At 40.7% G+C, this 20,702-nt stretch overlaps 1 protein-coding gene across 1 annotated transcript in view; it reads left to right on the plus strand.

Moving 5' to 3' along the window:
* VAPA (VAMP associated protein A) overlaps positions 1–6,076 on the plus strand; it is a 30,144-nt gene extending 24,068 nt beyond the window's left edge. The window contains exons 4-6 of the mRNA XM_061448804.1: positions 377–457; positions 3,132–3,308; positions 4,289–6,076. Coding sequence (XP_061304788.1) covers positions 377–457; positions 3,132–3,308; positions 4,289–4,447 — 417 coding nt within the window. The 3' untranslated portion in view covers positions 4,448–6,076. The remainder of the gene's footprint in view (positions 1–376; positions 458–3,131; positions 3,309–4,288) is intronic.
* The last annotated feature ends 14,626 nt before the right edge of the window (positions 6,077–20,702 follow it).

Here is a 20,702-nt window from a genome sequence, read left to right on the forward strand (position 1 = left end):
ATAGGACATAAGGAGTACATTTACCAAGGAACGGTAACTTTGTTTTTAAACTGACTCATATGGTACTTGTTCCTTGTTGTGTGCTAAAAGAGATGCTGCATGGTTGCCTCCCTGACCCCGAAAAACCTCTGGATCCATCCTGGCATTCAATTTACTTATTTTCATTTCCAGACTTAATTAGCCATTTCTAGCTTTCATTACTTCACAGTAGTCAAAGTGAACAAAAAAACATAGTTCAGAAGCAAATCTGAAAATTGCAGCTAGGGTAAGGGCAGTGTTCCCCTGTACTAAGTACTAAGAGCAAGCTTATGAACTGTTTAGGTGTTTGCATGAGTGCAGCATGTTAAGTAACAATCTATATTAATTATTATCTTAGTGGAAAGAAGCAAAGCCTGATGAGTTAATGGACTCCAAATTAAGATGTGTGTTTGAAATGCCCAATGAAAATGATAAACTGGTAAGTAAGAAATTGTCCTACAGTGACTGGTAGGAATTTGGGGAAATCTGTTTTGAAATTTTTTAAACCTATTTGATTTGTTGATTAAATGGATTGTAGGAATTTGTACTAAATGACACAGAAGGGGTATTCAATGTATAACTTAAGATATTCATAGGATCTTAAAACAATCCAGTTTGAAAGGTACCGTGAAACACCATCTGTTCCAGCCATCCTTTGTTGGAAAGGGAGCACCCTATCCAACTGCATCTTAAAAGGCTCCAGCAATGGACACTAGTGCCAAAAATGATTTTTTTTTGTTATTGTTGATTTTCTTAGGATTTTATTGCTATCAGATTAAAAAAAAATATACAATACTGTGTACAGTGAAAAGTGAATTGCCTCATTTCATTTTAAAGTATTGCATCCTTGTCAATTTAAAAAATCCTGTTTCTAATTCAGCTAGATCAGAAAAGGAAGTATTAATTAGAAATTGCTTTAGGAATCCTAAATGCATTTTTTTTAAGGTAATGGTAAAGAGAGATAATCAGACAAAAAAAAAAGTAATCACATTGCCTCTTTCATGCTCTTGCTTTCCGACAAAATCTGTTCCAATTGTGTAGGAGATCAGTTTCATTGTATACAGACTGAAGATGTCTGTGTTGCCTGATATTTGGAGTAATAGTTAGCTGTCAGTTACCTAGAAATATTGTAGAATATGACTGCATTCTTATACACGAACTTTTTATTTACCCTTATGCTTGAAATTCTAATTTATATAATCTAGTACTGTATATTCTGGATTGTTTGGGGTGGTGTTTTTTTTATGTTTTACTTTATTAAATTATTTATTAATGTAGCATTGTGAGAGCGCTAAAGTGCTGTTTCTGTAAACAGCCTTATTCATTTTATTACCTTGACTTTTAGTGCTGTCCAGCTTTTACAGTAGTCTGTAAGGCATGTTGGAAAGTAGTATGAATCCATACATGTAAAAACCATCTCATTATTTACATACATAAAGCGTCTTGGTGAAGGCTGCTGGCTGACCAGTAGCTGTGTTTGCAACATTTCTTTTAATACAGTTTTTGGACTGTAATGTAAAGAAGTTTTTCAGAGGCAATGTCAGCATAATGTTTTTTGGTGTACTTTTTCCCCCCCTTTTTTGGTGAAGGATAATTTATGAGATGTACGCTTTTATTTAGGTGTAAGCTGCCTAAACCTGTGTTAAATGCTAAAACTGTAAAGGTTAAGCATTTATTATCAAGGCAATTAATTATCTACTTTCTGCATTTTTTTAACCTTCTTAGTAAATTATATTTGGATATTAGAAAAATTACACTTGTTTTTAATTTTATAAAATGTATAATGTAGTGAGAGAAATGTAATGGATTATACAGAACAACCTTCTTTTGTACTTCCTTCAATGTTATATTTTCAGTGTTGACTGTACATAGCATTTATATTTTTCTGAGTAGCAGCATAGGGTTGCAAAATCCTGCTTCAGCAGTTGATTTAGTATCTTAAATCTGGCAGTGAGAAATCTGCCAAGTCCTGAGGGTAAGCCTTACCTGTCACCTCAGGATATACCTACATGAGGACACAAGTATTTCACTCCAGTCAGCAACAACTTTCTTCAGATGCCCACCAATCATAGCCAGAAGATTGTCATGAAGAAACCAGTCAGTGAGGTCAAACAGCAGAAGGAGGGAGGTTTGTTCCAGGGAGATAAGTCCTAGGTCTGTAGAGAAGTTTCAGTGCTACTAAAGGAATTCAGTTCAGCTAGCAAACCAGTTAAAAAAGCAACAGATCCTGATCTGCTTCCTCGTGATACAAATATGTTGGTCTTTTCAAATCCAGTTAGGAGTACCTGTGTGCAGTAGGAGGATCTGGCTATTAGGCTGTGTATGGCTGCATTGAAAAAAAAAGTAAAGTGCAAGTAGATGCTGTAGACCAAATGACTTCTACTTGCATAGGAACTAAATAAATTCTTGCATCTTTTATTTTTCAGTTGCTTTACTGTTACATAGATGTGTTGACCTTCTGAGAGGTTTTCTAGTACATTTAGTGCTTACTTTAGACTGCTTTGATTATGAGAGATGCAATTAGTCGTCTAAATGACATAGGTGTGCAGCCAAGCAACTAGGAATAGAGACGCCTGAATGTGTATATGAGCTGTTTCTGAGTGTATTGCTATATGAATGTTGTGTTTTTACAAATAGTGAGCTGGCTATACAGTTGGATCTGTTGTATTACTGATGTCTGGTGAAGATTATTGTAGATTTTGAGCAGAGCAGTTTTTTTCATTTTATTTATGTTTTTTTCACAGCTTTTATGTGACTTTTCACTTGTATTGAAAATTAGTAGTGTGTTATCTTAGAACTGCTGTGAAACTTAAATCCCATGTTTGTTCCATTTTTTCTTTTTTATACCATCTTTTGGTTGCCTGCTGGGTCGGTTTTAAGCAGCTAAAGTATTAATTTTTTTTCTCAGTAGCATGTAGTGCCAACAGTACAATCTTGTCTTGCTTTTTCATAGCTGAGCTAATCAGAGTTGAACTGTTAACAGAAGTCTTTGTTCAAATTACTGTAAATATAAACTTCTTCAAACTATATTAGTAGCTAGATTGTTTCAGTTTTAAAATGGGGGTGATTTTTCTAGGTAAGTAAAATTCTCAAGTCATTCTTAATATTTGTAGAATGATATAGATGCAAGCAAACCTGCCCCAGTACTGAATACATCTAAGCAGGATGGACCGATGCCAAAACCCCATAGTGTTTCACTTAATGATACTGAAACAAGGAAGCTAGTGGAGGAGTGCAAAAGACTTCAAGCAGAGGTTATGAAGCTGACGGATGAAAATCAGCACCTGAGAGTAAGTTCTGCTTGCATGTTTACGTTGTAGTAGTTTCACTCTTCATTGAAAGGTCTAGTTTTCAGTTAGGCCAATAGATGTGTAATCAGAAAGTAGATGCAACTGTTAGAATGTCAAGATTGATTTGTAATACAATTTTCCTGTCCTGTATATACTGTGTATCTTGAATTTCTCAGTGATTGACACTTTGTGGTTGTCCTGGATGAGATACTGAGATACATAATTTTCTTCTATTTAAGGTGGGTTTGGTTACTTGAAGTCTAAGTCAGAGATACCAAATTAGTAGCTTTTATTAAAGTGCATGATTCTTCCTTAAGAATGAGTAAATGAGATACAAAGTGGTAACATTCTGTATCATAAATTGTTAGTGAACAAGAACAATGGTTTGGCCAGAGGAAGTAACCTAAAACAACTTCCCACTACTTTTATGTAAAAGTTCTGTTCAGTAACCTGTAACTTCTCAGTACATGACTTTGTGTGACTTCCTGTATATTTGCTTTTGGGTATCTAACAATGTCATTGGCCATAGTAGACTTTTAAAGAACCATGAAATGCTGATGTCTCCAAATCATTAATTCTGATGACATTGGAACATTTGGAGAAGCATTACACAAAGCAGGTGTTTTAATTCACAGTAAGGAATTATTGCTATTTAATTCTAATGCATAGTAAGTAAAGCAGGATTCTTCATTGTGTATACCAAGAATTTCAGAATCAATCTTAACGAGCAGGGAGGGAGACTAGTGGATTACCTGTCCTTATCTGAAATGTTATGGTTTGCTGTGTTCATATTTTGGATTTTGATGTGGTCTAAGGTTGCGGGGGCGGGGAGAGAGGTTTGTGTTTGATTTTGGTTTTTTTTTGATTGTTTTGTTTTGACTTTATGTAAATTTGGCCTTTGAGTTCAGTTTTTACTATTGTAAAGAAGATATGTTCATAAACTTTTTTCCGTCTTTGTTGTTCCCCCACTCCCCCCCCAGGATGAAGGCTTGAGGCTCAGAAAGGTAGCGCACTCGGATAAATCTGGATCACCCACAGCTTTGGCCCTCAGAGATAATGGCTCTAATTCTCTTCCTTCACTTCTTGTCGTAATTGCAGCCATTTTCATTGGATTCTTTCTAGGGAAGTTCATCTTGTAGAAAGAATGAGTGAGAAGCATGCAAAATGCAGCTTCCTTTTTTTTTTTTTTTTCATTTCTCTCTTTTTTTTTTTTTTTTTTTCTTGGCCAGGTAAAGATTTGTTTACCTACCACTTCATTGGTAGTATGGCCCAAGTGGCCATTTTTGTGTACAGCATCATAACAGGCTTTGCCTTTAATGATCTCGCACGGTTAGAAAACACAATCTTGAAAAGACAAACTGTTCGGCTACTGGACAAAATTGTACATTATGTCATCAATAGCAGGTGTCAGTTGCACAGTCAGTCCTTTATGAAAATTCATAAATAAAGAATTGTTCTTTCTTTCTGTGGTTTTAATAAGAATTCAAAAATTGTTCAGAGTCTTGTAAATGTTATTTTAATAATACTTTAAAATTTTATCTGTTGCTGTTACCTCTTGAAAAATGATTTATTAAATTGCTAATCCCACTCATTCAGGAATATGACAAGAGGTATTCTGGGGAAAATGGTGCCTCTTACTGTGTAAATTTTCTCCTTACCTTACTTTGCTAATATCATGGCAGAATTTCTTTCTTATTCCTTGTGAGGCATTGTTGAGAGTTCTTCACCGTTACAATCTTGTCCCATAATATTTAACATTACAAAAGAAATAAAATTGTTAACAGATTTTTCTTCTGGGTAGCCTGTTTGTGTGTGTCATACTTTTAGAAGGGATTCCTAACAATTCATTGTTCATGGTAATTTGCTGCTTGTAACAAATGGCTATTTTGGAGTTTATTTGCTTAAGTCTCTGGCTTAGACTGTTGTAATTGAAGCTTGGTGGGTGGGGAAAAATGTTTCCATTCTATTTGTTTAAAAAAAATAAACTTTTCTGGCTGGTTTCAGCTACAGAGAAGATGGTTATCAGACTTGCTCTGAGACAGAATAATTTGCGTATCCAGCAGGTACAAATATCAGACATGAATGTTTTCAATATAGCAACAATTTGCTTGGATTGTGTGGGAGTGTAATAATCAACCTTCTGTTCCATCTTTGGGTTTTCTGAGTGTCTTCCAGGAGTCAAAGTTATTCTTTGATTTCATAAGGGTACTCAATTGACATACACTAACTTGCTCAGTTTGTAGTTCTGTTTTACCTGGTATTCGAAAGTGCAAGTTGAATCATTCAGACACCCATAGTGAATTCCATGTTGTGGGATAGTTGATACTTGCTGAGTGAGCCTCAGTTGCTTACCTTTAGAAAACTAAAACCACTTTATGCAACTCTTGGCAGATCTGCCTGTGTTAACAATGTACAGCTAAGTTTTAAAGAATGCATTTGGGGAGGGATCTGAATTGCTTCCCTGTACTTAATTTTATGTCTTGTCTCATCTCTGAATATGTCAGAAAACCAAACAATAGTATTGCAACAAAATATTACCTGTACTTCTGATTTAGCGTAATCCAATACAGGGAATTACTTGTAAACTTGAAAAACTGTGGAAGGGATATACTCCTGTAAGCAAAACTGTGTATGCTCTTGGACAGCTTGACTTGATGTGGTGCAGCTAAGTGTGTTAGACCTTGGTATAAGCACACCTTATGTAGCTGAGAAAAAATGTTCTGGAGAAGGCGTACATTATCTTGATTGCCTTTGATTTCTAGTGCTTTTTTTTTAAAAAAAAAAAACAACCAAACAAAAAAACCCCACAAACCCCAAACTGTAATTACATCATGTTCTGTCATTGCTGTCTGTGATAAAATTTTTTTATAAAATCTTGCGTATACGCAAGGAAGATGATGAAGAAAATGCAAATACCACTTATCTTTTCACTTATGCATGCAAGCACAGATGTTTCCAATTACTTGTTCCAGTGTCTGCATTCAAGTCTTCTTCCATCCCAGTGACTGGAAAAACTTATGTTAAGGTCTTGATTATTTTGGTTCCGCTGGTTCAGAATGGTGTAATTCTCCCGATCTTTTTTCTAACAGAATGTTGCCGCGTCAAACTTTATAGCCTGTTCCAAGCTGATTACATGGAAAATAACAAAAGCAATGGTGTGCAGGATGTAGTTTGCTTCAGAGAGAGCAGTCATTCCTGCCTTCAAGGGAAAAGAGGGGAAAAAAAAAAATTCTCTGGAAAATCTTAAGTTGCTTACTAAGATGTTTACTGCATTATGTATGGAGGCTTTCAAAGGTAGCTAGCACTTTCAGGACTTGAGAGTGGAAAAAGGAGTCACTGCTCAGTGCAGCTGTCATAGATTTTTGTATCTGGCAGCAGAAATAAGGTAAAAATGATAAAATCAGATTGAAATAACTTTTTTTCATAAAAAACAGCTGGTGGTAAAACTTTGTCATAGTTTAAGTAATTTCTTCAAAGTGAAAAGTGTGCATCGGTCTCATAAACATTGTACTTGCTAATGGTATAAGGAGACTGTCTTGGTTTACAGTAATCCCTTCATAGCTGTATATAAAATGTAATGTTGAAACTATTTTGGTCTCAGGAGTCACTTTGGATGAGATCAACTGTATTCAGTGAAGTATGTAATATGGATTAAATAGTTTGTCTTTGTTCGTGAAATGGTTAGAACTTCTTGCTTTGTCTACCTGCTTACTTGCATATGTAAGCATGGGGGGAATATAGTCTCCACTGCTTCTGTTGGTATGATCAAATGATGATGTTCATAAGGTTGTGTGAGGATAAATGCGTATCTTTGTTTAAGTATGTATTGTAGATCACTATTCTCAAAAGGGCAAGATAGAACAAGTTCGTGATATCAAGGTAGTGTTTTAAAGCTTTTATAATATAATACTTTACAAAAGAAAAGGTAGTATGGTGGTTGGGGGGGGGGAAAGCGTAGTTAAATAGAAGATACAGTTTATGTAATAGTTTGAGACACCAAATTTAACCCTCTTTTTTAATATATATATATATTTGAAGTTCATTTACGAGAAGGTTATTTGTATCAATGCACAAGTCATAAGTAACTTATGCATTTCTATGCATTCTCTAAAAGCTGTTGATAAACACTATTGCCCAGGCTTGTATGTTGCTGCTGCTGTGATTGAAGCTGATTTCCATATAAGAAGCAACTAAACACTAGTTTGAAATTTCATTATCCTCTTGGGAGGAGGGACGGTGAAGGGAGGAGGTGGAAGGTGACATTTTGCCAAAGGGGAAAAGACAAAGTCAACATGCAAAATTTATCTTTCAGGCCTTTTTCAAAGATATTAAAAGTTAAAAGTGTTAATAAACTGTTAAAAATGTGGAAGTGTCCTTTTTATTTTGGAACTTCTCCCTGGCTGTATGTTCTGTAGACTGCTGATACTGAATACGTGTTTCTAGTCCACCTTGCAGGTGGTGTGACTGCCCTAGGTGCAACTGCTGCTAGGTACTGCCAGTAAATAGCATGAAGCTGCTTGGGTGAAGATTCACTGTTGGAGTGAAGACCAGATGCCTGAATCCAGGCAACACTAAGGAAACTGATGGTTTATTAGATTTACAGTAGTTGTCACGACAAAGAATTTTCTTGTTCCTGTTTGGAGTCCTTAGGTATTTATAGTTAAACTGGCTCGCCAGGGCAAACACTTGCTTCAGCCTGTGCCAAGAGGTGGAACAAGAGGTACACAGCTGCAGAGCAACCCCAATAAACATTTACTGTAACACTGAAATGTCCTGCTCTGTATGGGATTGAAATTTTGTAGCTTGTCTGTGCAGCCACTTTGCTGTGAAAACAGTTTGCTGCTTTGCTTTCTGCACTAGTTAGTGTTGGAATAGCTTTGTCGGTGTGTCCTGAAAGGCACATCCATGTGTAGCACTAACCACTGCTGCCAGGGAGGCTTCATCTTTGCTAATCATGAGCTGCTGTGGCAGCTTTAGACTGGTGGCACACTTAAATGTTGGACATAAAGGGGGAGCTAAATGCAGTAATCAGTTTTCACAGGGGTTAGCTTCTGTAGGAAGGACTGAAACGACAGTTTAATGAGAGCAATTTATTTCCTGTCTAAATTTCTTTTACAGGGGCACTCAATGTAACCAAGGGTCCTGGGTTCAGCAGTAGCTGTCATTTTTCTCCTTCTTAGTAGCTGGTGCAGTGCTGTGTTTTTGACTTTTGGCCTGGGAACAGCGTTGATAACACCGATGTTTTTAGTTGCTGCTCAGTAATGTTTAGTCTGATCAAGGACTTTCTGAGTCTCACGCTTTGCCAGGGAGGAGGGGGAGCCGAGAGGAAGCAGAGACAGGACACCTGACCCAGACTAACCAAAGAGGTATTCCATACCACAGCACATTATGCCCACTATATAAACTGGGGGCAGTTACCTGGAAGGGCTAGATCGCTGCTCAGGTCGAGGTGGGTATCGGCTGGCAGGTGGTGAGCGGTTGTATTCTCTTCCCTTGTTATTTCCCTTATCATTATCATTATTGATGGTAGCAGTAGTGGTTTGTGTTATACCTTAGTTACTGGACTGTTCTTATCTCAACCCAAGGGAGTTACATTCTTTCGATTCTCTTGCCCATCCCTCAGGGAGCAGAGGGAGGAAGGGGGGGGTGGAGTGAGCGAGAGAGCGGCTGGTTTTCAGCTGGGCTTAAACCATGACACCAAGTATATGATCGAAGTTGGTCTGTTGTATGGTTTTTCAGTGTAGGTTGTGTGTGTTTTAAGAATTGCTCAGTCTGACAGGACTGCATAAGCAGAGGAAGTGATGGTGTTGTCAGTCTTTATTTGTTTGCCCTTTAAGTGACAAATGGATATGTAGAAATGAGGTCTTGTGCAAAAGCAAAACTTGAGTCTTATCCGGCTTCCTCATTACTGCTAGATGATAAGGTCAGTGCCTGTTCCTCATTTGCTGGGACAAGGGTTTATGTATTTGCAGGTGACCTAGATCTGAAAACTGTTATAGATGAAATCCATTGTTTCATCCCCTAGAAATTATGCTTTAACTACATCGTGAAATAAGCATCTCCCACCATATTACAGTGCCAGCTTGGTACCAGTTTATGTAATGTTGATAACACTGCTAGCAGGGTATTGAATCCCTGTTTATACAGTAGCTACTTCTGTTGCTGGCAGGGTGAAAAGCTGCTCTTTCCCTCCCTCCTCTTTGGAAAAGATTGCAAGGGTGTTACGGTATCCAGGCGCAGAGGTGTGAGGCAGACTGCTGTTATTATAGATAAGCAGTCTGAGCTCTTAACACTTGAAATAAATGAAAAATTAATTGAAAGGTGACTGAAGTAATTCTTACCTTCAAAACTTGTGTATAAGAAAAAAGTGTTGTGAGTTGTTTTGATTTGTTTTTAAAAGTTAGTCTGTCATTCAAGTTCTAAAACCAAAAAGTTGCCATAGTCTGGGAATAATTATTTCAGGCTGTTGGAAGTTTTTACTAATACTGTTGTAGGTTCACATGCATAAGTGAATTTGGATTCTCACTGGTGATCAATGTTTAGGCTGTTCTTGGAGTGGGTAGTAATTAAATAGCAATCTTTTAAGCGTCTCAGTCTGCCTTGTAAGGAGGGTTTATCCTTGCTTTAGAGATAGGGAAACTGAGGTGTAAGTGTTGGGACGAATGAATGGGTGGGGAGGGTTAGGCACAACTCCTGTTCTCTAGTGCATGCTCCATCCTGTTTCTTAGCAAGCCTTCCTCGAGCCTTGTCCAAGTCTTCTATTTGTTTGCTTGCTTTTTATTTTGTTTTTGATTCCAAAATGCTGCTTCATCTTGCTTGGAAGTCTTTCATAGGCTTTTAAGGTACCTTCCTAAAGATTTAGCTGTTGGCTTCTCTGTTCCTTGAAGCCGAGTGTTAAACAGGCAGAAAATGTAGCTGTTGGAGAGGTGTTCTAACAGGGATTGTGCTCACTGGGATTGCAATGCCTGACCGCTGCTAAAGATGCTGGGGGAGAAGAGAGGGAAGACTAATCATTTGGGAATGTGTTTGTAGTCTTGGAACACGAAAGTGTGTCTGTGTAGCAAAAAAAAAAGCTTCAGTGGAGACAGTGCTGTATTTGGAAAGAAGACAAATAGTCCTAAATCTGTGCAGCTACCCTGTTAGTGGTAGTATATATTGCTGTACTGGGTTTGTGTGGCCAGGTTTTGGTAGCAGGAGGGCTGCAGGGGTGTCTTCTGTGAGAAGGTGCCAGAAGCTTCCCCTGTGTTCATTAGAGCCAATGCCAGCCGACTTCAAGATGGACCTGCCACTGGTCAAGGACAAACCCATCATTGATGATGGTAGCATGTCTGGGATAACAGATTTAAGAAGGATTAAAAGCCTGCACAACTGCAGCCAGGGAGAAGAGTGAGGATATGTGAGAACAGCTCTGCAGATACCCAGGTCAGTCCAGAAGGAGGGGAGGAGGTGCTTCAGGTGTCAGAGTAAAGATTCCCCTGCAGCCTGTAATGGTCCATGATGGAGCAGATACCCACCTGCAGCCTATGGAGGACCTCAAGCCAAAGCAGGGGTATGACCGAAGAAGGCTGTGACCGGGCTGTGAGAAGCCTGGAATGGAGCAGGTTTGCTGGCAGGACTTGTGACCCCATGGGGGAAGCCACACTGGAGCAGTCTGTTCCTGATGAAGGGCTGCACCCCATGGAAGGGACCCACACTGGAGCAGTTTGTGAAGAACTGTACCCGGTGGGAATGATTCATGTTGGAGAAGCTCGTGGAGGATTGTCTGCCGTGGGAGGGACCTCATACTGAAGCAGAGGAAGGGTGTAAGTAGTTCTCCCTCTAGGGAGGAAGGAGCGGAAGAAATGTGTGATGCACTGACCTCAATCCCTATTCCATGTTCCCCTGTGCTGCTGGGGGGAGGAGGTGGAAAATTTGGGAGTGAAGTTAGGCTCAGGAAGAAGGGGGTAGTGGGAGGAAGGTGTTATAAGGTTCGTTTTTTCTCAATAGCCTGCACTGATTTGGTAATTAATTTCCCCAAGTCGAGTCTGTTTTGCCCGTGATGGTAATTGGTGGGTGATCTCTCCCTGTCCTTATCTCGACCCATGAGTCTTTCATTGTGTTTTCTCGTCCAGTTGGGGAGAGGAGTGATAGAGCAGCTTTGATGGGCACCTGGTGTCCAGCCAGGGTTAACCCACCATAATAGCTTTCCCGCAGGAGTGGCAAAATATTTTTCCATTGCTGCTTTGATAGTCCAAATACAGATGATACAGACAGCTACACTGATTTTCAGAGGCATTTCTTCAGAAGAGCCAAGCACTTCTTTCTTTAAAACCTAAGCATGTTTGACTCCTGCAAGCAAAGGTGCTCCAGCAATAGTAGACTCTTAGAGGTTAAAACCACTTATGTGTTTCCAGTCAAAATGAATAAATGCTTTGCTGTTACTGCTGCTTTTCAGACTGCAGTATACTTCTGCACTTGTATGAGGAATATTAATGAGAATCTAAGTTATAAAGATGTAGCTCTCTTAATGGTTGAGAGGCATTGCTTTTAATTGTTATGTAGGACAGTCCATAGAACTGTGTTTTGGAAGGGCTTGGGACGAAAGTCTACAGAAGACAAAACTTGAACCCTGAGTCAAATAGGGACAGCACTTTGGAGCTGTTATAGGAGTTACCAATGTGTGCAGCTTTCATAATGAATGGAGTGGTTCATAGGAGATGGGCGCTCAGGCAGTGGCTAATTTCCTTGTTTGCCTTAATCACCTCAGGTTTGACATTTTGAAATGATAAATGAGACACCTGTCCCACATCTCAGGAGTGGTTGGTGTCGAGTGAAGGAAAAAGAATATGATAGGAAGAGACCATGAGAAGAGCGAGGCTGACTGCTTCAGAAGTGGCTTTCTTGGTGCCTTTGTCTTTTCAGCACATTTGGGCTGTTAGAAAGCTGCTTCCTTATCACTGGATAAATGATGGAAAGTGCTGCGGCCTTCTCCAGGAATGGGAATTTCTCTCCAGTCTCAGGGTGTAAAGCCTCAAACATGGTGACCCCTCTTCTAAACAGGAGAATGACAGGAGAATGCCAGGAGAAGGATTCTCACTGTATTCATGCTCAGGATTGTCTAACCTTGGATTTCCAATACAGCCTTCAGCAAGACCTCACTTTTTTGCTTCATACCTTGCGATACTGCATCCTTTGGGCCTCTCATTTCATTTCCCAGCTTCAGGGAAGCCATCTCTTCTGATTTTCTTGATGAGGTGGAATTGTATCTTTATCCTGCTTCCAGGATTTGTGGGAAAACTTAACTGAAAGAGACAAGGTTTATGTGATTGCGGCATCTTCATCCTGCTTCTCCCTGTGTGAATTTGAACTCTTAATTCAAGCCACATTTGATAGTGATGGTGATGTTTCACAGATACCAACTACTTCCAATTACAGGAAAATTGGAGCTGAGATGAGAGATGTAGATTGGTGCTTCCATCCAGGGCAAGCCTGCACAGTGAGCTGGAATGATACTCATTCTGCTTGCTGCCATTCGTCCAGTTATTGCTGATGTGCTTGCAAGCTGTCAGCATGGCCATAGATCAAACACCCTGGTAGCTGCTGGTGGTAGCAATGTGGGCAGGAGATAGGCGTGTTGCAAGGTTAGCAGGCATGTCAGGGGAGAACTCAAGCTATCACCACAGTAAGCTCATGGATGGTGTGTAGGGTGGGAGTGGAGCTTGATCTACCTGGGGGCAGGAAGGAGGCGATGCAAGAAAGCTGCTAGGTAACAGAGTGAGAAACATTAAGAGTTGGAAGAAAGTGTAGCCCTCCATGTATACATCGCTACTTCTCCAACCTGCTCTGCTCAGGCTGGAGAAAATACTAATGATTTGATGATTGCAGATGAATGAGAGGAGTGTTCAGAGTAGCTGTAACTGAGCTCAAAGTTTCCCTTAGACCAGGTAATTATGGTTTTGTAAGACCGCTTCTATAGGTATGTAGAAGTTGCGTTTGTGGAACTAGAGGCATAGAAGTGAAGCCACTAATCAGAAATAAGCGTTTTCAGCAACCTAACCAGCAGCATGCAGTCAGTGTTTCCTGATCTCCTTGACTACTGCTTTGAGTGCAGCAGAGAGAGAGCATTGTGTGACCTGAGCCCTCCAGTGCTCTGTGCATGCAGCACTGCTCGTAAGGTGAGCCACACAAGCATTAATCCCCCTGTGGGCAGGCATAATAACGGTTATGCAAAACCATTTTGTCTGTCTGTGTACACTCGTATTTGCATCTGATCTGGGGTGCCTGTATGCTAATACGCAAACTGGTGTTTACTGTGGACTGGGTTACTATAAGCCTTTGCAATGTGGTATATGTTTGTAATTGCTTCAATTACCTCTAATTTCCCTCCTTTAACTGTTCCTAATTTTTTAGTTACTTTAAAATTGCTTATTCTTTTAATTTTTTTTACTGGAAATCCTTTATTTTTTTTTTACAGGAAATCCTTCCTAGTCTTGTGCCTGCTGGCTTCTAAGTCTTCCTTTCCTGTAGCTATATGTTGGTAGCTATTGCCTTGTTCAGGCATGGAAGTTAAAGCGCTTGCTCTTATAGCAGGGTGTGCTGGTAATAATCTTAAGATACAAAATTACAGTGTCTGTCAAAATGTAGCAATATTTTTTAGCATATATAGTGTATTTAAGTTTGTGTAGCTCTTAGAACAGCTTAGTGAATGTGTGATACTACTCATTAAAAGTTTTAGTAATTCCAGGGATAAGGTACTTGCATATGGGCTGTGTGTGTATATATATATATATATATATATATATATATATATATATATATGTATGTGATACATATATAATTACAATTTTCAGTTACCATTTATATATACATTTTTGGACAGATGAGAATACATTGAAGCAATGAAAGGTCTGCAGCTTAGTAACAGTGTTTTCAAGTTTTTTCAAGTATTAATTTAAAACGAAACATGCAGAAATGGTTGGTACAGCTGAGACCGCACAATCATTTCCCCAGTGTCCATTATGGAGTGTGAAGAAGGGATTCCTTTAGTGCATGCTGCATAGGTTCAACAAGTTTTGCCCTACCTGTAGGGCAGTGGGCATGCAGGAGAGCCTTCGGTAAAGGCTGTAGGGGTAAGGCTTCATTTGGGCATTTCCTAACTCTTAGAAGTGTAATTTAAAATTTCTTCCAGGTGTAGTTCCTGTGATTTCCCTTATCACTACCACTCCCATGGATGGTGTGCCCCTGTGGTAAGGAGAGAGCGTGCTGTGCAATGAAACTAGTGTTAGTCTGAACCTGAAAGAAGACTTGTAAAACGTCTTTAAAAGATGTGCGTATGCTTTGTTTTCTGTGTGCTAAAACCATGGGCTCAGTAGAAGAACTTGCTTCAGGACCAGTATGCATCCCTCTTAATTTGCCCAGTTACCCAGACTGTGATGATCCTTTCATCTTTCATAAGAGATGTTGGTGTCACCCTCTTTCCTTGCTGGCACTCCTCTGCTCCAGTTACTATTTCACCTTATCAAGTGCTCTAAATTAATTACTATAAGCAGACTAAAGGAAAGCATTCCTTCTGTCTTTAAATTGAGCTCTGCTGCTGCTTACTGTCCTTGATAAAGGGGACTAAACCCTTAAAGCGTGTCTGGTTTTGGTCATCCCTGCCTTCCGGCTCCCCGGACTGCATTCCAATTGGAATTTTGGGGAGGAAGGGGGAAAGCTAGGAGACCGACTGTTGAGAAGGTGTTAGCCGCCAGATGGCAATGTCTGCTCGGATTCCTATATACAGGTCGGTTCTGTGGCAGAGTATTTGGCTCCTTGTGTGTCTCTTGCTTATAGTGTTGAAATTATTGCAATTGCTGGAAGATACGGTTGTTTACAGCCGTATATGAGTCCTTAGGTCATTAAATAAAGCTAATCTCTATATATTGATTTGATTTATCTTTGGGGGTCTTCAGGCTGCTGTTTGGAGCTAAAAGTGATCCAGTAGTTGGGTATTTATTGAGAGAATTCATAATGCCATGTCTCTGTCTAGCAAGCATCTGTCCTCTGGATAAGCGTACAGATAGTTCAGATCCCGGGCTTTCTCTGTGGGTGGAATTACAGAATTCAGCAGAATTAATTCAGGAGATCTAATGCCTAACAACTCCCAAGTGTAAGGCTTTTCCCCCTGACTTTTTTGCCCCCTCTCCCTGACTTCCCCTTGACTTTTTCTGTTTCTTTATTTGAAGACAGCACTGTCCTGCACTGCTTGCTTTCTCATTGTCCAATGGACTGTCTTGGAAATGGCAGCAGACAAGAACCAGTGTGATTCCCATGGGAAAAGGATGTTGGGAATCGTGTCTTCCTGCTTCAAAAGGATGACCACAGGCAGTTCCCATTAGTGGAGGACACGTAGGAATTAGTTACTTTCCTTGGGTCTTGGTAGCACCATAGCTAGAATCCATCAGATGGACTGGTCATATGTCCTGGAGCAGACTTGTGAAGAAGGGTGGGAAAAGGCGCCTGATAAATAATTGCTCAGGCCAACATTGCTGTTTCCTTTGCTATTGAAGGTACTTGTGATTTTGTTTCTGACAGCCATGATTGTTCCTTCCTGATTCAGCAGTGGAGTAGGAATTTTATTTCTTCCTTATTGCTGGCAGCAATTAGCAATTAAAAAAAACAAACAAACCCTACAGTGATTGCACTAGAGGAGAAGACTAGAAGGGAAAAATTCCTAGCAAATACTTGTAGCAGGAAGGCAAAATTATGGAATACTAATGAACCTACAGAATTCAGAATTAGTGGTGCTGGTTTTTATCGCCTAGTCTTCCCTGTTGCGTCAGCAATGAGTAAATTACACCATGTAGAATCTATTTATGCCTGAACACATATGCAGCCACTGCTCTGTGTGGAAGGGCTGTGGCTACAGCATTCAGAGTACCTTGTAATTTAGGGCATGCTTCCTGCAAACCAAGCTCATCTGTGAGGGATCTCCCAAGTCACTCAGAAGTCCCTCAGCTCCACAGCTTGTGGTGGTGGTGGTGATGGAAGTCTCACTGCATTTCACATCTCTCTGTATGCGAGTGAGGCAAAGGTGAAACTGCACAGCACCGAGGAAAGATGCTTTTGTTATCCTGTGGCTCATTCTCCCTTCTCTGTTATTTCAGGTTTTACTTTTAAGAAAAGCATCCTTTCTGATCCCTCTCTGCTCCCTCTCCCAGGTTGTATCCCATAAAGCAAGCGAGATGCAACAGTAGAGCAGTAATGTTGATTTGCTTAACTCTCATTTATGAAAAATCTTGGTTTCTGTTGAACCCCACCCTTTGTCATGACACAGCTGCTCTGACTGTGCTGTCCTTGCAAGCCAACACCATCATTGCTCGCTGGACAATTCCAGCCCCCTTTTTTGTTCAGAGAACATGAAGATGTGCTGTGAAACTCAAATCATCCCAGCTGTTTCCATCAGAGCTGTTTCTAGTGATGCGCTCTCAAGCAAAAGTGTTTTCTTGTGCATGTAGTAAGAAATGAGCTTTTCTGTGCACAAGTTACTTAACAGAGGGATTTTTGGTTATCGCTTTTTGGGACAGCTATCTTTTTTTTGTACAGGTATCAAGTCCACAAGTACAGAAAACTAACATGTATAGGAGGAAAAGAAATCCTTAGTTTTCAGTTAGGCTTTTTTATTTCAATCAATAGTTTAGCAAGTGCTTAAACTTCCCCAGCAGTTTCATCTGGAACGTAGTTGAGAGGAAAAATATTTTCTATAACTTTACAAAAATAAAAAGATTTTTTCTTTTTAAATCCTGCACTTTAGGCAAGCACACTCCAACTCAAGACAGACATCATACCTTAAAATACGGACTCCTGTTCATAGAAATGACGTTCTACCCCAGGGCAGCAGGCACAATATGTAAAAGGTATAGGAACAGAGCAAGAACACTTGTTTAGATTGTTTGGGGTTTTTTTCTTGATCCCTTTTGTCCTATTTCTTAAATATGACCTGTTAAAACAATTTGCCCAAGAACTTCTTCAGGTTAGCATTTCTTCTGTCAGGGGGCTCCTTGAGTAGGATATTACTGGGGGAAAAACTTCAGTGTGTCCTGGCAACACTGGCGGTGATTGAAGATACTACCATTAATTGTTTCATTATTGTTTAAAATAAAAAGCTTCTGCATTTCTGTCTGGGAGAAATCACTTGGTTTGTAGGTCTTCTGCTAAACCACTTGCAGCTTAACTTCTTCGAAAGCCAGGGCTGCCAGCACATGAGGTCAGGTTGGAGAAATAAAATGAATGGAATATATTGAGTCATAGATGAGTACAGTGCTGTGTGGCAGCTAATCTAGCGTGTAATGAAACCAAAAGATCAAGGAACCTTAGCTGCTAGTTCTGTGCCTGTAACCTAGGAGAAGCCTTGCAGAGAGTATGGGCTGGCAAATAAACTATATAGTCTGAAGATTTCCATCTTTGTCCAACTTGACTTATACTGGCTAATAGAAAGAAAAAATACATATGCACACGGAAGAAAGCTGGTGCACCATATGCTGTGAACCCAGATCATAAAATTATGTTTCTGGTCAACACTACAAATCAACCAAACGAGTCCCCAGTCAGGTAAGAACTAGACAGGTCTTCCTCTTGAAACTGTTGTAATATTTCTGACATTAGGCAATTTGCACAAGCAGTAATAAACTGTGGATCTTTGCACTGATGAATGTAGAACATTGTGCTGCAGAGTGGTTTTGTTGCTCTCTGTTTCAATCCTGCATCACCAGCATGGGCAGATTTCAGCGGGGACTGAGTTGTGTGTGGCATTTGCATAGAGAAGGAACAGTGACAACTATTCTGACAACTCTTAGCCATTGATATTTTTCCAGAGACAGGATCACCTAACATGGGGATGAATGGTTGACAGTGGTGGAAGAAGCTTGTCTTGTATAATTTAAGGAACATCATGCCATACCAATCCTCATGAATAAAAACTAATATGAATTCAGTCATGCCGCTAAGTCTCAAACAGAAGTCAGAAGCAAAGCTCATATATAAAGCATTTGTTTGACTGTAATAATTCAGTAACTCTGCTGGAGATACACTGGTGTCAGTCTTCTGAGTATACAGCTCAAGTCTATAGCTAGAGAAAACCAGATTCCATCCTGGTTCTTAGCTTCTCTTTCAGAGGTGGTGTGTCTCCTTCTTGATCCTCCAGTTAAAACTGTGCTCCTGATGCCTCCCTGCCTACTGATCCAGAACTGACTCTTCAAGTAGGTTTGACTGTGTGGAGCAGAAAACCATTGAGAAATGCAGAACAGAGCAGCTGTTGTTCACAGGGGACTGATTGATCCATCATGCTGCACTGGCTTTCAGCATCTTCCATCAAGCTGAAGGAGGGTCGGATATCAGGTGGATGGCTGAACACTTCTTCTGGTGACTGCTGAGCCACCGTGAGCCTCGTTCCTGACTCATTTTAATGAGTCTTCTGTGACTTTTCATCTCTCTGAGGAAGCAGCGTGAAAGATGTGATGTGACCTGGCAGTGAGTGTATGATACTGTTCTTTCTCCTTCCTCTTGCTGTCTCAAACTGATTTTGTTCCAACTCTGAGGAAATTTACATTACAAGGCTGATACCACGTTGGAAAATTGTCAAGAAGGCACAGGCTTGGAGGAGATGGGGAGTCTGAGCATAGCTATTTATTGCTCAAATAGCTTTTTCCTGCTGCTTTGCTAGCAAGGTCTCTGCTGTTACTGTGTTTTCAAAGAGTGCTTCTGCTAAAGCAGACAGTAAGGAGACTCGCCTATATAAAGCTGAAAGACCTTCATTCAAGACATACTTTTCATGTGATGTTGGAAGTAACGTATTTTTGTATCACATAATACTTGAATGAAAAGTTAGAAGCTGCTTATACAGATGAAGAAACATTATGACCTTACTCCTTACATTTCTTACACAGGTTTCTTTTCGTTCTGCGAGCCAAAACACATGTATGTTAGTAAAAGCCACGGCCCAAATTTTCAAGGTTAAGACATGCCCTCAGCTTCTTCCTCATTAAAGCAGGGGAGCGTGGTTCATCTGTGAACTTGTATGTGCCTCCCCAGCATCCCTATAGGCCCCCTTCAGATACTGGAAGGCTGCTATGAGGTCTCCACGCAGCCTTCTCTTCTCCAGGCTGAACAGCTCCAACTTCCTCAGCCCGTCTTCATACAGGAGGTGCTCCAGTCCCCTGATCATCCTCATGGCCCTCCTCTGGACTTGTTCCAACAGTTCCATGTCCTTTTTATCTTGAGGACACCAGAACTGCACACAATACTCCAGGTGAGGTCTCGCAAGAGCAGAATAGAGGGGCAGGATCACCTCCTTCGACCTGCTGGTCACGCTCCTTTTGATGCGGCCCAGGATACCGTTGGCTTTCTGGGCTGCAAGCGCACACTGAAGCCGGCCCATGTTCATTTTCTCATCGACCAACACCCCCAAGTCCTCTGCAGGGCTGCTCTGAATCTCTTCTCTGCCCAACCTGTAGCTGTGCCTGGGATTGCTCTGACCCAGGTGAAGGACCTTGCACTTGTCATGGTTAAACTTCATGATGTTGGCATCAGCCCACCTCACAAGCATGTCAAGGTCCCTCTGGATGGCATTCCTTCCCTCCAGTGTATCAACTGAACCAGACAGCTTGGTGTCATCGGCAAACTTGCTGAGGGTGCACTCAATCCCACTGTCCATGTCAGTGACAAAGATGTTGAACAAGACCGGTCCCAACACTGATCCCTGAGGGACACCACTCGTTACTGGTCTCCAGCTGGACATTGAGCCATTGACCACAACTCTTTGTGTGAGGCCATCCAGCCAGTTCTTTATCCACCGAGTGGTCCATCCATCAAATTGATGTTGTTCCAATTTAGAGACAAGGATGTTGTGTGGGACAGTGTCAAACGCTTTGCACAAGTCAGGTAGATGACATCAACTGCTCTACCCCTGTCCATAGTTCTGTAGCCCCATCATAGAAGGCCACCAAATTGGTCAGGCAGGATTTCCCCTTAGTGAAGCCATGCTGGCTGTCACCAAGCACCTTGTTGTTTTTCATGTGCCTTAGCATGCCATTCAGGAGAATCTGCTCCAAGATTTTGCCAGGCACACAGGGGAGACTGACTGCTCTGTAATTCCCTGGGTCATCCATTTTCCCCTTCTTGAAAATGGGGGTTATATTTCCCTTTTTCCAGTCGTCGGGAACTTCACCTGACTGCCATGATTTCTCAAATATGATGGCCAGTGGCTTCGCAACTTCATTTGCCAGCTCCTTCAGGACCCGCGGATGGATTTCATCAGGTCCCATGGACTTGTGCACGTTCAGGTTCTTAAGATGGTCTCAAACCAGATCCTCTCCTGCAGTGGGCCCAAGGTCTTCTTTCTCACAGTCCCTGTGTCTGCCTTCCAAGACTTGGGTGCTG

The sequence above is a fragment of the Pezoporus flaviventris genome, unplaced genomic scaffold (genome assembly GCF_033815535.1).
Source record: "Pezoporus flaviventris isolate CSIRO_AGI_PZ_B2104156 unplaced genomic scaffold, CSIRO_AGI_Pfla_v1 ptg000007l, whole genome shotgun sequence".
Classification (NCBI taxonomy): domain Eukaryota; kingdom Metazoa; phylum Chordata; class Aves; order Psittaciformes; family Psittacidae; genus Pezoporus; species Pezoporus flaviventris.